Consider the following 21,746-nt stretch of genomic DNA (forward strand, 5'->3'; position numbering starts at 1 on the left):
ATGTCAAACTGACGCGTACTTGAACTTTTTTAATATTGGGAGGGGAATTGGAGTAAAAATGTATTTCATTTCCAAGTTATATTTACAGCTAGTTAAGAGTGCAAATGTGCAACAGATATAGTTTGTATAGATTCCAAGAATACCTCCCAATAGCTCAAAGATCAAAGACAAAGCAATTTTGTGGCTACTTGACTTTAGAAACCGCTGCGTGACCAGATGCTGCGCAAGTAAGCGATAGATTAGTGCCTGAACGTGACAACTAAACGTGATCTAAAATTGCACGAGGCAGATGGTAACTGCTTGTATGAGTAGCTTTTGTTTGTTGAGATGAAGAGAGTGTCAATGCTTGAACAAATCGTTATTTCACAGCCGGAAAGCTGAAACTCTACGAATCTAAAACCGCATGTACACGATGAATGGGTTTTCGACCATTGTACGTTCTTGCAAACTTGAAACATTCTAGATTCACTGACAACTCATCCTCCTGAACAATAGTCCATAAAGAATGGATGCACTATAGCATATATCAGAAGAAAAAACTCGCTGTCAAACGAAGATTTGCTAAAAGCTGGATCTGATATGCTACGTGTAACGTGTCACCTAAGCAAATATGTGGGTGTTCGCTTTGGCCTAGTGCGTTATTACGTGCACGAGCGTCGCTACAAACAAAACATTCATAAAAATAATTTCCAATCACACAATTTACAGTAGATTTACATAAATCATACTGATATGGCCCCACGCTAATAACGACGCTATTTAAAGCGAAATATATTTAGCATTTGATAATTAATTTATGAGCTTATCGTCATTCGCAAACAACATCTTGATGAAAATAGACACAATTTTGAGCAGAATCTTCAAATATAAATAATATATTTATAAAGATTGGCCTGCCTTTCGTATGAGGTTAATATCGTTAGTTTCCATGCAACTAAAGATGGACAGATATTGAATGAAGAATTAGACTTGCATTTCATACGAATTTCGCGTCATTTGTAATGAAAACTTGGATGTTTTGGAGTAGGTTTTTTAGGTAACGTTCGTTGAAAGACCTTTGACTTGTCGTTGCTTAGTTACGGTGACGCAAATTACTGTTACGTAACCAGGTGGTTACCTCATGGTAGTCATGGAAACGTTGTCGTGGTAACATAAGAAAGTAATACAAAAGAATGCAGCCGAAATGACTATACTAAAATCATCTCAGAGTTATTCTTAGGCAGAATTATAATTTCAAACGAGCTGCACTCACTCGGTTCTCAGCGAATTTAATCAGATTTTCGGTTCAAAAGCCTGATCGAGCCATAAGCTCTGAAGGATTGTAACTTATAATTCCCTAATCAAGCCAGGAAATTGCTCTAGAGCAAGTTGATCGTCCGTTCTGAGTCATTCCCTAATTTCTCTCAGGCTTATTTAGTCGAGACAGTCAACTCAAATAAGCAATAACTGCCTACAATCCTTCTCGTGCTGAGAGAAGATTCGTGAGAAGATCTTTGCATTGGGAAGAGAGACATGGCCAACATCTTCAATCACATATTCTGACGCAGACATGCTTTGTAAAATAACTCGAAGAAAATATAATCAACGAGAAAAAAAGATACTTAAAAAAAGATACGCAAAAAAAAAACTTAAATGAAAAAAAAAAATGTTCGTGACGAAAAAGATATCCTATCAACATCATTATATTTCATACTCCAAGAAATGCTATTTATTTGCCGACAATATTAGTCTGTTTTTAGCAGGTTTTAAAGATTAGCGATGGCTCTCAACTTATTATTATAATTACGAGTGTGAACAACAACAAAATGGCGCCGAAAAAAAGTCTAACTGCATGAATAAGTCCTCAAAAACATAACTGTCCGATATCATCTTAGGGGCTGTTTATATGAGCCCGGTTACCCGAGATTCAACGAAGCGTGAGAGGACTTTGAGGTATTGAAACGAGCAGATAACACGATCCTGGCAGTCGTATAATCACCACAACAATAGCATGTCCTTGTTTGGTGTCATAAAGACTTATTTCAATACCTCAAAGTCATCTCATGCTTCGTTGAATCTCGGGTAACCGGGCTCATGTAAACAGCCCCTAAGTCTAAAATGTCAAAACGATCTTTCACACCATGTTATCCCTGCTTCCCACGGTGTGTCAAGATCCAGAACGGTATCATTCGATAATAAAAAATAATTTTGGGTGCAATGGGTCACAGGTCGCACAACAGCGTTCCATAAACATGATACATCATCTTTTTCGTGCTGTTTTTCTCTCAACGACAATTTGGTCGTCCGTACTTCTAGTAAACAGCACAGAGTTTATGGCAGGAACGTCAGATGATGGTACAGAAGGATAGGTCTGGATAGAATCAGTCGGTTCTTGGCCGTTCAGCAACAGATTAATAAATTGTTTACAGCAGACACATACGGAGAGTTTAAAATGCTTGAAATGCACGCCCAATTATAGCAAATGGGTTATTTGTATTAGTTGAAAAATATCAAAATTGAACGACACTAACTTAGTATTAAAAGAGGATAATTGTCTACATCATTCAGGTTCTCATGGGAGTGGACAAATTGTTCAATATAGAAATATTGAGCTTGTGTTTGGTACAAATGTATGTAATTAAAACGTTTATGTATAATTTCCCCGCTGTGTAAATAGATTGGATTGATTGGAGTTACTGAAGTCTATACCAGCATGATGGTTCTGGGGATCACGGGGAACCATATATTGCAAGTCAGTGAAAATATTCGAGGCATAAGCCTGAACGATGTTTTCATCTTTTTAGTAAAAAGCCAACCGGATTCCTGAATGGTTACGAGACCAACCATGACGAACAAATTACGCTATGGTTAATTAACAAATTTTAGTTCGATAATTGGTTCATTATAGGTAGTTCAATTACAATAATTAGAAATTAGAATAATGTTGTATTAACAAATATGCATTGTTGTGATCTATATGAACCGGATTTAACAGAATGAAAAATATTCAGAATCGCGTTATCATGCCTGCCAGCCATACCTATATAACCTATTTCGCTTTCATGATTTTGAAGATGCAAATATCTCTGTTTAACCGCAGCTAAATACAACTGACAGTTGGCGCAACGGTTTAGAGACCTCACATCCTTGAAAAACAAATAGAAGCGGCTAAATTAGGCAGATATTAAGACGATATGGGTGTGAATTGAGAAATATAACGACAACACGGGGAGCAGAGGTCATGATTTAGATGTTTACGAAAATAAAGCAGTCGTTATGACACGGCAAGAAAGATGATGCAAGAAAGATGATAAACATGAATTGTATTACGCGCGTAAACACTCAAGATTGTCGGAAATAGAAAATATGCTGTCCAGGCAGATATTTTTTATTATCTGCTTTTGTTGAACAAGTTAGCCAATACGGCATTTAAACTTATGGAAGTAGCATAAAAAACATGGGAAACTTTTAGTGACGCTTTGTAAATTATATCATGCATAGAAATTAGCAGTAAAAGTACTCAAAAGAAAACTTTGGAGAAGACTGAAATTTCTTCACAAGTGGTGATCCAGCTTATGAATCTTCAGGCAGAACAGTTTAGAACTGATAGAGCTATCTAGTATAAATAAAATTAGTTTAGTTTAGGTTTCCTCCTGTAGTAACACTGGATCAATAGGAAATGATCCTTACGGACCTCTAGGAAGAACAGTTTAGAACTGATAGAGCTATCCAACATAAATAAAGTTAGTTTAGTTTAGGTTTGCTCCTGTAGTAACACTGGATCAATAGGAGATGATCCTTACGGACCTCTAGGAAGAACAGTTTAGAACTGATAGAGCTATCCAACATAAATAAAGTTAGTTTAGTTTAGGTTTGCTCCTGTAGTAACACTGGATCAAAAAGAGATGATCCTTACTGGACCTCTAGAAAGAACAGTTTAGAACTGATAGAGGTATCCAGTATAAATAAAGTCAGTTTAGTTTAGATTTATATTTTTCAAATTAAATTGTTTACAAGGAATAAGCAGCAGGATGCAAGCGGAGACACGCTGAGAGCGTTACATCAATATGTTTGTACTCGTTGAAGACAAGACGGAAGCAAAATATTAAACTTGCCAATAAACATTGATCATTGTGTCTAGAAACTCGATCATTTGAGGTCGAGGGTAACAATGTCATGCATACGATATGTAAAATCATTGTTTAATTTTGAGGTAACATCTGTCACATGCGTGCACCAGGCAACTCCGTATTACAAAGGACGAAATAATCCCAAGCAATATGAATGTTGAACAATTTTATTTTAACTATATACACCGTACATGCATAGATGAACATGACGTCCTATATTACAATATACTATTTTCAATATAGCACTCTAGACAATATATAATTCAAAATATTTCATAAGACTAGTATACAATATATTAATACTCTTTCATCTATAAATCTCCCAGTGTTTCGGGAAACATAAAGTCAATAAAATGCGGTTGATTCTCATCTTGTTTCAATGTTTTTCACGCTAACAAAGGACTGAATCTTCGGTAAACTAGTCATCAGATCAATGCCACCAAGTCTCAAAAGGCAGTTTAACAATCTTCCCATCCAAATACACAAATACAAAATCGTGTTCAAAAATTGCTTGAAACAGCAACATTTCAGATGAATTACGTCGAGGTTCATATACTTCGTCGTATACAATACGACCGTGTCGCAGCAGTCAACATGACTTTGTGTGTCCGTTCTTCTTGCAAGACTAAAACTCTTGATGTAGGTTCGTTGGTTGCTTTCACTAAGGATTAAACGGTCAGCATACGAGGAAGCAACCTGCTGATTTCAACCATGAAACTGCTCGATAATACTTAGTGAAAACGATCAACTTTTCTGGAAGGGCAATCTCACGTCTCTAGCTTGTCTTTCCAGTTCCTCCAACGGCAGGCGCGCAGCAGATTAGCGTGTGCGTATTTGAAACGGTGTTTGAAGCTATCTGGCAAAAACAAGGGCAGCACCGGCAGCCCCTGCTACCACAACTGACATTGTACATATAACATCAGTCCAACGGCCCCTATCAGCTTTTTTCTCTTTAAAATGTTCATTGAAGGAGTCCTACAATATGTAATAAGGTAAACAGTTAGTTTTTCTTCAAAAGAAACGTACGACAAGATAGCTCTATCAGTTCCAAATTGTTCTTCCTACAGGTCAAAGTAAGGATCATCTCTTAAAAAGCCAGTGAACTAAAGTAATTTTATACTGAGTCGCTGTGTATTTTCTCAACTGTTCTTCCTTGAGGTTAAGGGTCATCTTTAAAGCCCGGCGAAGCAAGCAAAACTGCTTGTAAGCGTTTACATAAAAACTTAGTCATTAAACTCGGAGCGTTTGCATAAAAACTTGGTCATTAAGCTTGGAGCAGCTTCGACGGAAAATAAGCGCTGACTAAGCAAGGCCGCGATAATAAACATGTAACGAAAGGCACTACAAAGACAGTGTTTTAAATGACAACAGGAAATGCCTGCGATATTAAAACGCATCTCAGCACAAGACTTCACTGGAATAATCCGACTAAAGAACAACAAATCCTCCCTACACGAAATTGAAAACCGGAATGAAATGTGTTCAGGGTCAATAAAACTTATTTACCCAGACAAAAAGCATAATACCTTTAATAAAATCCGTCTCGAACTTATGTAAATTTTCAGTTAAAAGTTGTTGACGCACTGAGTGGGAAACTCGCAGACTACGTAGAAAGGGTGGGAGGGAATTAAAGTTGAAAGCAACCCGCTCATTAGAGTGTTTTGAAACGTAATACCACACATAGCTAGTCTCTTTATGGATTTTTCTCGAGGGCTCCCATTATATCCAGCAATACAGGCTGGTCGAGACGCATGGGTGTTGCATATTTTCTTGCCCGATAATTTTGTACATCGAGTACTCTTTCATTCAGAATAATTGTAAATTATTGATCGAGGCAATACGGGTGACAAAAAGCTTTCAGTCATAAACTGATGCAAATTAGGATGTCTTGAATATTTCATCGAACTCCGGAGAATTTTATTCGCTCTTCTCTTCTGATAACGAACCACCCACTCAGCCAGCTCAATGAACAATATAAAATTTTAATAACGCGAAAACAGCATCGAAATTATGAAGAATTCCAATCATAATCCCCAGTACAATGAGGTTCTAATCCTTAGGAAATAATAATGAGCTTTCCGACTGTTCAGGATGAATTGGATTTGTAAACCTTTGGCGAGGAATATTATTAATATAACTAGGGTATAGCCACCGCATTTCATAATTATTTGGGGCATCCTTTTCGATATAAACAAGTTTCTTGGGAGCCAGATTAGCTTGATTTGCTGCATCATGAAGGCATTTCAGAGTCGTACTCGAAGTGCAATACAACTGTATAGTAGGCTTCTCTTCCGCGAAGTATATTCGTAGAGTTTCCCGTGTGCTGAATAGGAATGATATTCGCCCATATGCGCTTCACAATTTCAGTAGCCTCGAAAGGGAAAGTAAAATTCTCGCACTTTCGAAAACCCTAATACTTCGAATATTAAAAATTCCCTGACAAAATTAAGACGATGTTTTACGTTTCTCAGGTAGATTTCTAGCCTTACCATAATCGTTTAGAATTTCAAGATGGAGAAACAATCGTTTTGTATACACGCGAAAGTCCAAATGCCGTTTTGAGTGTTTTCGAAGTGAAATTTTCCGTATCTCTGTAAAATTGTTGTATTAGAACGGGTAGAATTATGAGCAGGAAGTCGAAGAGATTCATTAAACTGGAAGGAAGAGTTTAGATGATCGGTTATTGGATATGTTGCAGAGGTCTACGGCATTTGAAAATCTAAACAGTTTAATAGCCTAAGCATAGATATAGAACAAGGAACTAAATCATTAAGATGAAGGTATTTAGACTAGCTTCTGATTTTAAGTTAATGTTCAGAGCAGCACATGCGTGGGGGAATGAAATAGTGGAGTGAGCGAATGAGACTGTGGCTATTCATTGAGTGAAATGTGTTCTGAAGTACAAAATCCTTTGTCTCGCTAAACTAAACTAAATGATATTTTCGGTTGACTAGAAGTGACGAACACTTACCCATCCTCCAATATTTTGGATCCATTTTAGAAGTCGTTTATTGACGAATGACGTGAGCCACAAAGGAACAAGATCTGATTCTTCTTGCAAGCCATGCTGCTTACAGTAAAGCGCCAAGTGGCCTGAAAATGTGAATAAAACTGCAATCCTTCCCCAGTTAATGACATGATCTTCAAACATACTTTCAACTATCTTCGAATACACTTCGGAATAATTATCTGTTTGGCAGTCTAACGTACGTAACATGTTCACAAATAGATCACCGTGTGTGGCTTCGACCTCTGCAGCAATGCGTCGCAGTGTTCGGGCAGTTAGTGAGACGCTTGCAGCTGGGGTTTCTTTACCAACTTTAAACAGCACAATATCTTCCGCTAATTCCTTGGTCATATCCATGATCTTCGATGCCATGTTTCTCTGTGAAGTCTGGTCTTCCGAGTTGGTCTTCAATACGTTTATAACTTCCCCTTACTCGACCACGAACCTTATATACTATCGTTTGTTCTCGCTATGTTATCGGCTCAAATGTCTGACAAAATGTTTACTTAATTCAAAATTTTCAATTTTTTTATACAGGAGTAACATGACGTGTGCGTCAGATCAGCCAATCAGATCGAAGTATATACGTACGACTCAATGGTACTACGTTTCATCAACCAATCGCAGATCTTCTTTATTTACCCTAAAAAGCGCGGAGTAATTTCGTGCAGTACGACACGGATTCTTCAAAATGGATGAAAGCCAACTACGGTATAAATAACATATAAGCCCAAGTTACACCGTATGAAAGTGCATTAAAATGATAAAACTCGATGTTATATTACTTGTATTTCACTTAAAATCACTGGGCCAGGTTTTCAGAGAGTTATTCGGCACAGTAATTCGTAGCCAAATCGCAGATTCGTGCCCCCAAAAATTTAAGATATTCGGGTAATTTACCTCAAAAATCCCCGGACTTTGTCAGTTGAATTCTTCAGTAAAGCAAAGACTTAAAAGCGTGATATTACACACGAATATTTCGGAATAAAGTGTCAAAACAACTATGAACTTTAGATTCAGTTTCTCTAAACATTTCTTTAAAACAAAGCTTAGAATAGAAATGAACGTAACAGTTTTCAGTTTCGAATTTCACTGAAACATCCGTTTCTAACCAGAGTTTATAAGGCTAAAATATTTCGGTAAAAACCAATAATTTAGCCGGGTATAATGATTGCTTGCTATCTTAGGATCAGTCGCTTTTGAATTAAGGAATACATGCATGTTAAATGCACCGTTAGCGGATCATGTTAGGCTTCCATGCGGAAATGGGACCTTCTCTGAATCTTTGCCAAGTCTATGAGTATCTGCAGAGTTCAATCAGGAAAAAATTGCTGATATAGAACCATTTTGTGCACTTTGCCTTACTAAGCATGATCCCAAACAATGATATGGACGACTGACATATGCTTGAAACATATAATGGGGTTCATTTAGACTTTGACAACCAGGGAAAGACCAGAATCGCAAAACTGTCATTGCTATTTTCAAGCTTACAAAACAATGATAAATTTTAATATGCCTACTGAGCACAGCGGATATAATATACTTGAACATAAATGGTTAAAGAAACCAATATTTTTTGAGCATCTGCAGATTGAATGTAACTCAAAACGATATTCAAAAATTGGGTACACAGCCAGGCTAAAAGTTCTAGATCAAAATGACGCTGGAATCAACACGGATAGGCCCCCATGCTTATATAATTTCGAAAAGCAACTCAGGAAACGAGAGAAAGGATATTCCACTGCCTCGTTGACACGATATTGCCTGCATATATCAGCGTACGATTAAATTAGGCTGAATATGGTCTTATCATTAGAAATATCATCTTAAAACGTTAGAACATGTGCAATATGTTAATATAAAACCTCACGTCAGTAACAATGATATGAATTTGAAGAGCTTTGCAAATACGGAACAAAAACAAGTAAACGACAGCAAGGAAGAACGTGTTTCAGTAAACCGTTGAAGGTCATGTGCTCTTTAACCCCAAATTACAAAAATAAACGCTGAGTAATCGAGAATGGTCGAGAAGTAATCGAGAAGTAATCGAGAATGACCGAGAAGTAAAATCTGAATTCTACATAGCCATAGGAAACCATCTCTGATAAATATTTCATAGAAACGTCAAGAAGTTCGAAAGCTATTTATAAGTTTATCATAAATTCTTTATCAGATCAAAGTGTACTTGCCTAATTATGTTGAATGCATAAATAATTATCAGCTGAGATGCACAATGAAATAAAGTTTACGAAAGTTCGATGTTCAGTGCTGATGTCATACGAGGCCATGGGTCATGGTTCCAAAGCTTCTACTGCAAGTAAGACGCGAGACATACAGAGGAACTTTCCCAGGCACTCGTTTCTCAATGTTCTGGGAAGTTTTCGAAGTTATTTTGAGACGTGATCTCAGAATATAACATACCTTCATGGTATGACAAAATCAAGTGTGTATTCAAGTATAGAAAGTTAAATGACGTATTTGAGATCTTGTTGCAACATTCATAAGTCGTGGCTTTTCAACTGTTTATGCAATCTATCTGACCAGTGGGATGATCTTGCAAAATATTGGGTAATATTTTCTTAGCTAAAGGCATTAGGTTATAACTAGTGTCTAATTGTGCTCAACCATCCAATATGGTAGATTACCAAATGAACTATAAAGATAAACCCTAAACACACTCAGAACATTATTAAAGAAATTAGGTCCAAAATTTCATAAGTATTACAAAAAAAGGCATTACACCATGCATTAGCAAAAGAGGCAAAGGTCAAGGGCTTCTCTCATGTGACACAAATACTCAGGACCCTACGTGAGCGACTGAGCGTTGGTTCGACGAACACGTGCGCAGGTCATGAAAATTAACATAAATTGCATCAGTTTACAAGCCAAAGTGAAGTCGCGGAAATTCTCTAAACGAAAATGAAGAGGAGTAAACTATTTTTTAATAAGCCTCAAGTTAAAAAGGTTAAAAGGAATCACATGCAACTGCTGTATGTTGTGCTGGGTGCCTGGTGGCGTGAACGGGCTGAACACGCCACCGCCTACATAAGAGGCAAACATAATTTGCGTGTCGAACGATCAAACCACACAGGCGCATGATTTCCCGGGCGAGTTTTGCAAGAGAATAAACAATGCAAAAAGACGCACTTTGTTTAGTTATAGTTACGTTAATATATTCTCTATTTGGTAGTAAAACAGGACTCGTGATGTCCCGAAGTTGGCAAGGTTTACAATTCTTTCTTTGTGTTCGATTGTTCATATCATGCGGAACAATACCAAAGAGTTGATTGTTTTCCTTGAGATCATGTGATGTTAATTGTTGACGAGAGTTTTGCGGTCGGGAAAGCTTCTTACGCAGACTGAAGAATAGTGAGTTTTATTGTTATGATGAAGTGGAGCTATTGAACACGTCAGTTCTATCATTCTTTCTTTGATCTTGCAAAAACATGCTACAGCATGATGTTTCGCCTTTTTTTTCTTAGACTTGTGTACATTGAATGAAATTATGCTTTCCTAGAGTTACATATGCATGGTGCGCTTGACAGACGAGCTAACCAGCTCAGCCAACCGGATTAAACTCGCTTATTCAGAACCCAACATGAATTAAGTTCATACATGAAGTAAATTTGCTATATTAGAGTCATATAGTTTGTTGATAAATCATTCAAGTTCATTAGTCGCTGATATTTAGGGAGTAGAGGGATGATTTTCAGTTTGGTCATGACTGGGCCAAGTTGCATCATGTTGGTTGCAAATGAAGGCTTGGCAGGAGTTTGTCAGTGTTGATGTTTTCGAGATCAACAGAGATCGTTTCAGTAAAGTGCAAGGACGTGACAGAAAATGGTGCATGTGAAGTCTTGTAAATTGAAATATTAAAAGAGAGAAAATTTAGAAGTTTCCATCGTTAATTCATTCTATTGAACGAAATACATTCCGATAAATCTAGAATATTGTCGCCTTATGAGCAAATATCAACTTAAAAGAATACATGAGGAACACATTCTCTTTCATCTTTCAACTATGTATATTTATGTGAATATGTACAACTTTGTAACTAATATTAATAAAAAGGTGAAATGAATGCGTTTAATAGTGTTTTCATGAGCAACTAATATCATTGAACTCACTTCATATTTTTGTCTACATTTGCATAAAAAGATTTCAAAAAATTCTGTCAATGGGGCGGACGAAGCTATAAATGGCCCTATAAATATATATTTCAGACTCCCCGAGATGTATTTATAAACATGTAGATATTTATCGATATCAGTCTTGACATCTGGCCCTCAGCTGATCTTTCCCTACAAGGCTGCAATAAATTTTCTCACACTTATCAACTATATAGCATTCTGACACTCTTATATATTAAATGATGTACATTAATGGACATTATCGCCTGATCGAATCATAGCTCGAATGTTGTCTGAACATATAAAGCAAAGACCGGACATCCCCGAATATCGTGACCTCATACATGACATCACATCCGGTAGATAGGTTTCTGACTTATTATAACAATGATGTTCAATCTTTGGTATATAACCTCGCGAGATGGCGTGAACTCTTACGACTTGGGCAAATCCATTTCCCGTCTTTTTTTTACATCTTTTGTCATATCACGTACCATGATTCGTGCATTAAAAATGGAATTTAGCTGTTAGCTCGCAAACGTTTATAATATAAAATTGGCAAAACTATCCAGACTATATTAGGTCATGAAAACTTGATTCAAAAGGCCAAATTGGTTTTGAATTGATGAGCATCATTCAAATAGCTTTCGTATTTTGAGTATTGAATGAAACTTTCCAATAGCATTTTATACTAATACTACTTTTATCCGTTTATTTCAGATAGTTTTTAATGAAATCCGTCTATATCATTTTGGCGCATGATTTCCAGCAGGTATTCCCATTAAAACGATTTCCCTTTGACGTGAATCGCGTCAACGCTGTGACCTCGATAAACACCCTGGATCTTCCTGCTTCCACTCACGTCCAAATGATAAACAAGGAAATTTGGTCAACAAGATGAAAATAATGAATGGAAGAGCTATAGCGGAAATTTTATGAATCAAATCCTGATAACGTCCTGCTGTATTTTCTAGTTAAATATCCTTTTCCAATCAGCAACTCTCACTTGCATACTATATCGTATTAAGTCATCGTTAATTCTCGTCAGAAATCTCGTATTCTTTTTTTCTACTATTTCCGGAATTCTTTTCGCAGCAGGAATTTGATACACGAACTCCCGAACATTAAAACAGGTCAAAGAATGAACTTTTAACTCGATCAGCGTTAAAATTAGACTATGACCATTTTTAAGATAATCATATCTATTCTGCCGGTGATATTTTTTTAAGCGAAGTGTTGGTTCGACCCGGACTGAGTAAATCGTCAGAACCACAAATACACCCAGGTGTTTTGAAAGATTTAATCCCAATTGGGGGAAAATATCCAAGTGTCGAACAATCATTAAATTTATTTACCAGAAATAGCTATTAGAGTCGTCAAGGCTAATAAAAAAGATGTCGCAAAAAGATTGTGTTCACACTCATCATAAAATCTAAATCAATTTTAGGAAGGTTAAACAGCCTGACTAGGCTTTTTTTTTATGAAAACTGTTTCTAAATGGCGACACTACGTCGCCCACCCACCCAATAGATCCTAATTCCTGGAAACACCCTAAGTATCCGACAAGGCCTTAATGAACTATGTCACAATGTTAAACAAATTTGTATTATATTTATAAACTGCATTAACAACTAAAAGACACGATCATTTTAAGTGATTTGAAAAAACACCACGGCAAGGCATTTCACATGACATCTTAAAATCACGGGTGCGTAAAAACGGAGACAGATAATTTCTGTTTTATCTATTTTAAATGTAGGTAAATTTACAGCGTCTTTACAAATATTTAACATCTTTAATAAATAACTTTGGTAGAGGAATTAAAACTACAAATTTTAAATTTGCATTTTGCTAGTGAATGATGACTTCATTTCTGTTTTTTTATATGAGATAATGGTATATTATGCCGTATGGTGGGTTACGTGGTAATTATGGATAAAGAATGTGTCAGGATTCTTTGAAGCGAAATATTTGGAATATGTTAAGTATCGTTCGCTTGCGTGCTAAGAATTTTTTCAAATATCCTGTCAGTGCTATGAATAACTGTGATAACGTTGTAATATTGTGTATTAGTAAGTAATAAGTTAGTGCATTATGTATGACAATATACCCGATCATGTGATCACCACTGATCTGATATTACACTGGACGTAGCAACTGTATTAAAAACCTGGCCAGGATTGACTCAGAACAAAGTACTATCTTACGTGCGTCGCTATGAATGCACGATTTTAGGAACGAATCAGAACTTGATGCGAACTAACGCCTTAACTTAGACTCCTCCTGGGGTGCACGTGATGCGCCAATTCTTTTCAAATGGTCTCTAAATGTCCATTAATTCTGACCTCGTTCTTTTCTGTGTTCAATTACTATATCAACCCAGTCTATTATTAGATCAGCGAGGGACCGTTTATGACTTCATAATCTTACATTAAATTATTTGAAATTTATCGTTAGTTGAGACAGTCTAGTACATCAAACTAGCTCTATGTTTAACTATCGCCATATTATATTCATTTCATTCAAAATCTTCATTCGAAGCCGCCATTTTACCACCGATATTCATCCGTCGGCGCTTTTTTCCAATCGTTCAAAAATTCCAAAATATCAATTTTATCTTTCGGCGCGATACTGGTCACGTGCAGCGCTGCGTATTCCAACAATGACGTGTAACACAGTTCATACTGGTCGGCGGTCTGCACGCTAAGCGCCCGCTGACCGCGAATACGTTTGACAGTGTCTATAACATTACACCTCCCCGTGGTTAATAAAGAATCAATGCCTATACTTATCGTGATATAGCTACCAGTTCTCCCAATTCCCGCGCTGCAATGAACCACTATAGGCGGACGTTGAGCCTGCGATGTTTCAGTACCAGCGGACTGTAGCTCCTCGACCGTTGATTTAAGCTGGAATATGGGCTCGGCAGAATCAGGCACCCCAAAATCAGGCCAACTTATCATCTGTATTTGATAAACAGTGCGAGATTCTTTAGTCTAAAAAATTATTAAAAAATTGAGATTAAGTTTACTTGACCGTAGTTTTGTAGAAATATGGCCAATATGCCGGCATTATTTCATTATATATACGCAGCATTCTTGCGTTAACAAGCAGAGAAATGTAGTTCAATTTGCTAGTTCGACGAAGCAGTCAAACTTCCGTCTCTTCTTACAGAAAAAAGCGAGCGATTCCATTACCTGTGTATTGTTCATCAAGAATTTTCTGTTGATGAAATCATCTTTCTCAACGCACTCCAGGCAGCTCACTTCGAGATCAGTGTACTGCACAAATGATCCCTGTTCAGGCCAATAACGACCACATTTCACTCTTCCTCTTTGGATCTCTCTGTGGGGAGTGGAAGATAGAGTTAATAAATGTTTACAGTCTGAACGAATAGAGCTATCCAGTATAAATAAAGTTAGTTTAGTTTAGGTTTCCTCCTGTAGTAATACTGGATCAATAAGAGATGATCCTTACTGGACCTCTGGGAAGAACAGTTTAGAACTGATAGAACTATCCAGTATAAATAAAGTTAGTTTAGTTTAGGTTTCCTCCTGTAGTAACACTGGATCAATAAGAGATGATCCTTACTCTTGGAAGAACAGTCATTAATTTTCAACACAGCAACCTACTTTGTCAACATGATAATCACGACAGTTCCTGTGGTCCAGATCATCCTCCAGAAATCAGCAAACGTTGCTGGAAGAGGCCCTGAAATAGTATAAAGACGTTGCTAAAATCAACAAATCTTGAAAATCCTCCTCGAAGTCTTGTTCAACCATAAATTCCACCAAGAGTTACAATACCTTGAGCTGCGATATAAGCATTCTTCCCCTCGTAACCATCAACAAAGTTTGCGTGAATGTAATCCGTAGTCTGAAAATAACACAAAGAAAAGATTTTTACCAACTTTTGTAGCTTTAGGCAACAAAACCAGTTGACGTTCGTACTTCGTCTCCTTCGATGGCGGGAATATATACTCTGGATTGATCAAGGCATATTACATCAACGTATCTGTTCTTATGTCTGTTGCTGGGTGATCTATAAAAAGAAACTGCAGTGAATGATCTGTGTTGTGTAAACCTTTTCTAAAGGTCCAGTAAGGATAATCTCTTATTGATCCAGTGTTACTACAGTAGGGAACCTAAACTAAACTAACTTTATTTATACTGGATAACTCTATCAGTTCTAAACTGTTCTTCCTAGAGAACAAATGAAAACTTACTTGAAAACGCTATATGATGCTGAACGATCATATTTTGGTAAACTATCAAATTCTCTCTTGATTCCACTGGGTCCTTGTTCTTTCATATGATCCAAAAGTTGGTGGATTCCATCATCAGAGGTTCCGTTCTGAGGAATATCATTACGTATTGACTCGGTTGGGGGAACATTGATGTCTGGTACTTTCTTTGGAGACGACTCTTTTGGAGAATCTACAAGAATTTGCGGTAGCTTAAATTTTATGTAAACAGTGTAGGTAGTATTCTACAATAATCTGTCGTGGTTTGTGTCTGAACTACCTGAGAAAGATATCTCAAACGTGGTGGTCCAGTGTAGGTAGTATTCTACAATAAGCTGTCGTGGTTTGTGTCTGAACTACCTGAGAAAGATATCTCAAACGTGGTGGTCCAGTGTAGGTAGTATTCTACAATAAGCTGTCGTGGTTTGTGTCTGAACTACCTGAGAAAGATATCTCAAACGTGGTGGTCTAGTGTAGATAGTATTCTACCATAAAACTGTCGTGCTTTGTGTCTGAACTACCTGAGAAAGATCTCAAACTTGAAACCTAGTGTAGGTAGTATTCTACAATGAACAGTCAAGATATCTTCTCAAAAGCTGTTGTGTTCTGCCAAAGGATTTGATAATAACCTGTTCATATTCGCCTACCTATATCTTTTTCATCATTCATCACAATAGACTCCGTCATGTGGAAGCACGGTTCATCACAGTTTCCTTCGTTATACGACGAAATGCACCTCGACATCCACAGACTATGATTAACGTCCCACATACCACCCAGATCCTTAGGTATACATTCTTGTTCAAGATGTCCCTTGAGATCTTCTACGTCGGAAAATTCTACCCGATCGCGGATTTTTTCATTGAGAAATGTCGAGATAATTTTGAATGAAATTTTGAACCAAAACGGTGCGGAAACGATGACAATCTTCTTCAATCTGGCTGGATACGCGTCCTTCGAAATAAAAACTAAATATTCAATATATTTGATGATATGAAAAAACAGCTTTTTACAGGAGTTTTCTGAAGATCTTTTACGGCACAAAAATTCTCCCGGAGATATAAAAAATAATTGTCAAAAATCAGTTTGAACGTGATTTGGTATTATTCGCATCAACACAATACTTGCTTTATAATGTTTTCTTGAATAAAACGGTAGAGTTATATTGCTTAGACTATCAGTTCATTCATACATCCTTTGATATCTATCAATAATCACTTCCCTTTTCCGTGTTGCGCCACCAACGCGCAATATTGAGGAAACATATGGAAAAAAAAACGGCGTTCAATTCTCACAGGAGCTTGTGCCATATGTGTGAAGCCTCGGAGTTAATACCCTCACCCCAATGTCTCCGTATTTCCTCAGAGGGTACCCCGGGAATCCTACGACTAGGGATGCTGATCCCAAAAATTCCCAATGATAAACACCAACCCATATTTCACAGCGTGTTCAGACATGAATCGCAGAGTGACAGGCATGCGCGCTTTTAAAGCTTCAGGCTTTGCCTTTTGTAAATGACATCCTAAATAAACCATTTCGTCTTGCGCGTTACCCGTTACTGAACAGCATATTCATCGCTTTTCAAAATTGAAAAAAGCTAAAACACCTTGGTGATTACCTTGAGTAGATTTAGTATCTCAAGACTGAGTTGATAGTTGAAATTCTCCCTCCCAGATCCAGTCATGTCGTAAACTAATAACAGGCCATTTCTTTGTGTTGTGGTTCTAAAGAGACAAAGGATTTGTTGGAGATATTTGAAACTGATGTAGTGTTGTTTATATGACACATGCAATTACTTTCTGAGTGTTTCATCCAACTGAAATATGAGAGATTGGATAAGATAAATGTGATCTTTTCCTTCCGGTTTGTAATGTTTTCCATTCACCAATATTACGGCTGGCTTGTCCTCTTCAAACCTGTCCTGAAACAGAAAAGCTTGTGTCAAATAGATACAGTTAGATGTCAAATAAATAGATGTCAAATAAATACAGTTTTCAGCTGGATAAGCTGAAGTATCAGCTAAAGTAGTTGTTGATGGTTGGTTAATTAAAGAATGAGAGATGCAAATAAAGTGAAACTCTGTTAATACATGGTTGTATTAACAGGGACATCAATTAAGAAAAGGTCTAGTGTGGAGAATCACTTACAAGAATGGTCAGTTTTTCACTCAGTAATTCCTTTGCCAATGGCTCGTCCAATGGCTTCATTTCAGACATTTTATATTTAGCACGAACCTCCTACAATCGACAGAAGGCAAACCAAGTTATTGGAGTTACGAGTCTTCGCTAAAACTTTATTGAATCAAAATTAGGGTCAAAAAGGACTGCTCAAAATCATAAGTAGTTCACATCAGCTACATTACCAAATGTCTTTTGAAAAGTTTTGTGGATCGGGTGACGTCGAATTTTCTTGCCATTAAAAACTTGAGCGCCGTGGCAGTGCTCACAGGTGGGAAACCTGCTCTCAACATTTCTGTATTCAGCTTTTCCAGGAAATTTTGTAATGCCTGTGGAATGAAAAACTAACATGAGGGAAAATATGCCCTGGCTACTATGAAAAGCCCATGTTTACATTTTCAGACAAGTGTGTTTTCATCTGCCATTCAATAGAGTTGAGTGGAAAGCTTTATTCTGTTTATTTTATAAGTTTGAAATGCATTCAATGTTGGGAATTGCACCAAATCAAATTGGTTACTAGAAATATCTGTCTCTTGTTGACCAAGAGATCTTGCGTAGTTTTAAACTTGATATAACAATTACTCGGAAGTTGGACCGTCGGTTAAAAAAAAAGTTGTTTCTGAACGCCAATGTTGATGTAATTTAGTAAATAAAATTTCTACGAATTGAACGTTTAAGAAATTCTTAAGAAAGGATGGGCTTCAACAATAACAGAAAATACTTAACGAAATATCACATAAAGCACGACAAAATGCAGTGAATACCTTCGCGTTTGTAATAAGAAAATTCTCCGAATGTTTATATTAAAAAAATAATATAATTAAGCGCTAATTGAAACATATCTAAGACGTTCAATATGAAATGTTTGCCTAGCAAATTTAACCATATTTTTAAAAAATAACGTATAAATCCTATCGCAAACAGCACAGGACGAATCCTAGATTCATTGCCGCTTAATTTCCATCAACTGATGAAAGAAAATATTATAGTTTAATACATGTAAACAGTGAACAGGGATATAATGTACACATCGCTAGAACCGGAAACACAACACACTGAACACAGTTTACACAAATTAAACATTTTCGACCAAAATAACAAATAGCTAGGAGGAGTAGTGCATAAAGAAACAGTTTAAACCGAGAACGGTATATTTTCATAGAAAACTTGAACAAATCGAGTACCTTTTGTTCGTCTTCTGATAAGTCATTCTTGAAAATATATTCGGCCATTTTGTGAGTCTGCTGTATATTGACACAGCGCACAATCATTAAAAAATGAGTCGATTTTTATATAGACTACGGTGTAAGCGTGAGTCAGTCCAAAGATTAGATATTAGGTCTGATTGAACATATGTGCTGCTCATCGATTACCACAGTTGTATAAAAGTTGGAAAACAGATAGTTCCAAAAAAGGAAACTTGAAAATGTGATATTTTTCATTTCATTTCAGTACAGAACATTGAGTTATGTTTACTTGAGGTAAAAATGAAGCAGTAACGTTTGAGGTCACAGGGCCAGACCTTTACACGCAAATTACCGCATATTTCGCTTGACTTAGTTACATTGTCTATATCTTGTCTGAATCAGTTTTACGATAATTCACCCGCTGTTACATGTATCCTGTTTATATGAAAATATTTTTAATTTATCAGCTGTCAGGAAAGACAGCAAATACCCTCCCTCTAAGCCTCCAAAAAGTAAAACACAATTCGCTTTTTCTTGGAGATTTTACATACGTTCCTTCAATAACACTGAGCGGGGAAGATAATGAAATGGTCTCTTTTATGACTTGCAATGTAAGTTGTTATCACGAAAATCTCAGCTAATTCCTTCTTCGAGGTTTTAACACGGCACTCCTGCCGAGAAAATAATTTAACACATTAAATCTAAACAAATACATTAAGCTTAATGGAAATCTGCTGATGAATTACTGATAAAAGTGTACAAAACGCGAGGAATGCTAACAATAAAAAATTCCTATGAATTTGAACGCTATAAAAGAAGACTGATTTTGAACTTTTTGACAAACGCAAAGAATTTGATAAGCACAGTGTCACTTCACTTCAAGCATATAATTGGCGACCATTTTGAAAGGTTACACAAATTCCTGAACCTCAAAAAGAAAAGGTCAGTACAAGCCAGCAAATAAAGGCTGTTTTGCGCAAATATAGAACATAATATTAAGAGTATATCATTTGCTCCACACACACTGACGAGCATTAACCTATGTCCTATATCTCACATTGGAATTTTTAATTTTATCGCTTATTTAAGGCATTTTTTGTATCCTCAATGAAAAAGCAAAATGTATTTATTAAAATATCTTATTATTGACTCTCAATACACCAGAGTTTATCTTCTCTTTCAAGAGACATACACATTCTTCAGATATCATTATTAAACACGTTCTCCAATTTTAACAGTGAGCATATAAAATAACATCAATGAAACGCATTGCATTATTCCGGTATCTCTGTGTATTGACATTCATTTATATAAGATTCGAAACATACCTCAAACAGTTTAAATATTAATTTGAATGAAATTTCACCTAAGACCCCATTTATATAACCATTGAGATGAGGTCAACCAAGTCACAAAAACGTCAAGTAAGTTCATAATATTGTCACGACACAGTGAAATTTACCTCAAAACAGAAAAGAATTAATCTAACAGATTGTTTAAAGGAGAATTGGAAATTCCAATGCAATTTTCACTGCACAATACTGTGCTCTGCATCGCGTTTACGGGATAAAATCAATGAATCAATATCCATGGATTCATTTAATACTTAATGTAAAAAAGATATTGATCTTGCGGGGCTCTCGTCTTAATGGTATATTTGTCTCATAAAAATTGTACTTATACCCTCTTTACCTCCCGTAAGATTTACAGTTCAGATGAAATTGGATTGTGTGTTGTGGGAAACTTATGGCAAACCTAGCTACACCCATTTTAAGAGAAAATGTTGATAAATTCCTAATTACGCGGGGACGCACGCTCCACTTAGCATTATCAGTGTGAGAAAAAAAGAGCGTGAAAAACAAAAATAACTATGGATGTTTAAAAAGGACAGCTTAAAGAATATACTACCTACACTGGACCACCACGTTTGAGATATCTTTCTCAGGTAGTTCAGACACAAACCACGACAGCTTATTGTAGAATACTACCTACACTGGACCACCACGTTTGAGATATCTTTCTTATGCAGGTAGTTCAGACACAAACCACGACAGCTTATTGTAGAATATACTACCTACACTGTACTACCACGTTTGAGATATCTTTCTTTCGTAGTTCAGACACAAACCTCGACAGCTTATTGTAGAATACTACCTACACTGGACCATCACGTTTGAGATATCTTTCTCAGGTAGTTCAGACACAAACCTCGACAGCTTATTGTAGAATATACTACCTACACTGGACCACCACGTTTGAGATATCTTTCTTATGCAGGTAGTTCAGACACAAACCACGACAGCTTATTGTAGAATATACTACCTACACTGTACTACCACGTTTGAGATATCTTTCTTTCGTAGTTCAGACACAAACCTCGACAGCTTATTGTAGAATACTACCTACACTGGACCATCACGTTTGAGATATCTTTCTCAGGTAGTTCAGACACAAACCTCGACAGCTTATTGTAGAATATACTACCTACACTGGACCACCACGTTTGAGATATCTTTCTCAGCTGGTTCAGACACAATGGTTCGACAGCTTATTGTAGAATATTACCTACACTAGACCAAACACTCCTTACAGTTGAAATGTCTTTTTTTCTAAATTTGAAATACTTAGGCTGAACCTTTGATGCCTGACCGAACCAAATGTCATTTTGAAATTGAATGTTTTGAAAACTGCCCTCAGATTCAACATTAGAACACAACAATCAGAAATTTATCTCAGGCAAGAAGCAGCTCATAAAATATGCATCAAATCAGATGGATTAATTTTGGTTCCGACATTTTATCTGACAGCCTATTTGAAGATAATGAGTTTAGTTAAAAATTCATGATTCAGTTCTGTTTAAAAATTTTGCTCCGGTGGATGTGATTCGAGT

The 21,746-nt window shown here is 36.6% G+C and overlaps 2 protein-coding genes across 2 annotated transcripts; both read right to left on the reverse strand.

Annotated features, from left to right (window-relative positions):
- Positions 1–4,262: 4,262 nt before the first annotated feature.
- LOC114529280 (apoptosis regulator BAX-like) lies at positions 4,263–8,808 on the reverse strand. The gene is made up of 2 exons (XM_028551036.1): positions 7,081–8,808; positions 4,263–5,084 (listed from the first exon to the last, which is right to left on the reverse strand). The coding sequence occupies exons 1-2, from the start codon at positions 7,486–7,488 to the stop codon at positions 4,962–4,964; spliced, it is 531 nt and encodes a 176-aa protein (XP_028406837.1). The 5' UTR covers positions 7,489–8,808; the 3' UTR covers positions 4,263–4,961.
- Positions 8,809–11,961: 3,153 nt separating this feature from the next.
- Positions 11,962–18,901, reverse strand: LOC114529279 (tyrosine-protein phosphatase non-receptor type 9-like). The gene is made up of 12 exons (XM_028551035.1): positions 18,854–18,901; positions 17,855–17,998; positions 17,640–17,729; positions 17,289–17,413; positions 17,111–17,216; positions 16,140–16,446; positions 15,475–15,685; positions 15,200–15,290; positions 15,056–15,125; positions 14,882–14,960; positions 14,447–14,594; positions 11,962–14,245 (listed from the first exon to the last, which is right to left on the reverse strand). Exons 1-12 carry the CDS (start codon positions 18,899–18,901, stop codon positions 13,799–13,801), a joined length of 1,866 nt encoding a protein of 621 aa, XP_028406836.1. The 3' UTR covers positions 11,962–13,798.
- Positions 18,902–21,746: the final 2,845 nt, after the last annotated feature.

Source organism: Dendronephthya gigantea, unplaced genomic scaffold (genome assembly GCF_004324835.1).
Source record: "Dendronephthya gigantea isolate DGI-Jeju-01 unplaced genomic scaffold, DenGig_1.0 000056F, whole genome shotgun sequence".
In the NCBI taxonomy this organism is placed as follows: domain Eukaryota; kingdom Metazoa; phylum Cnidaria; class Anthozoa; order Malacalcyonacea; family Nephtheidae; genus Dendronephthya; species Dendronephthya gigantea.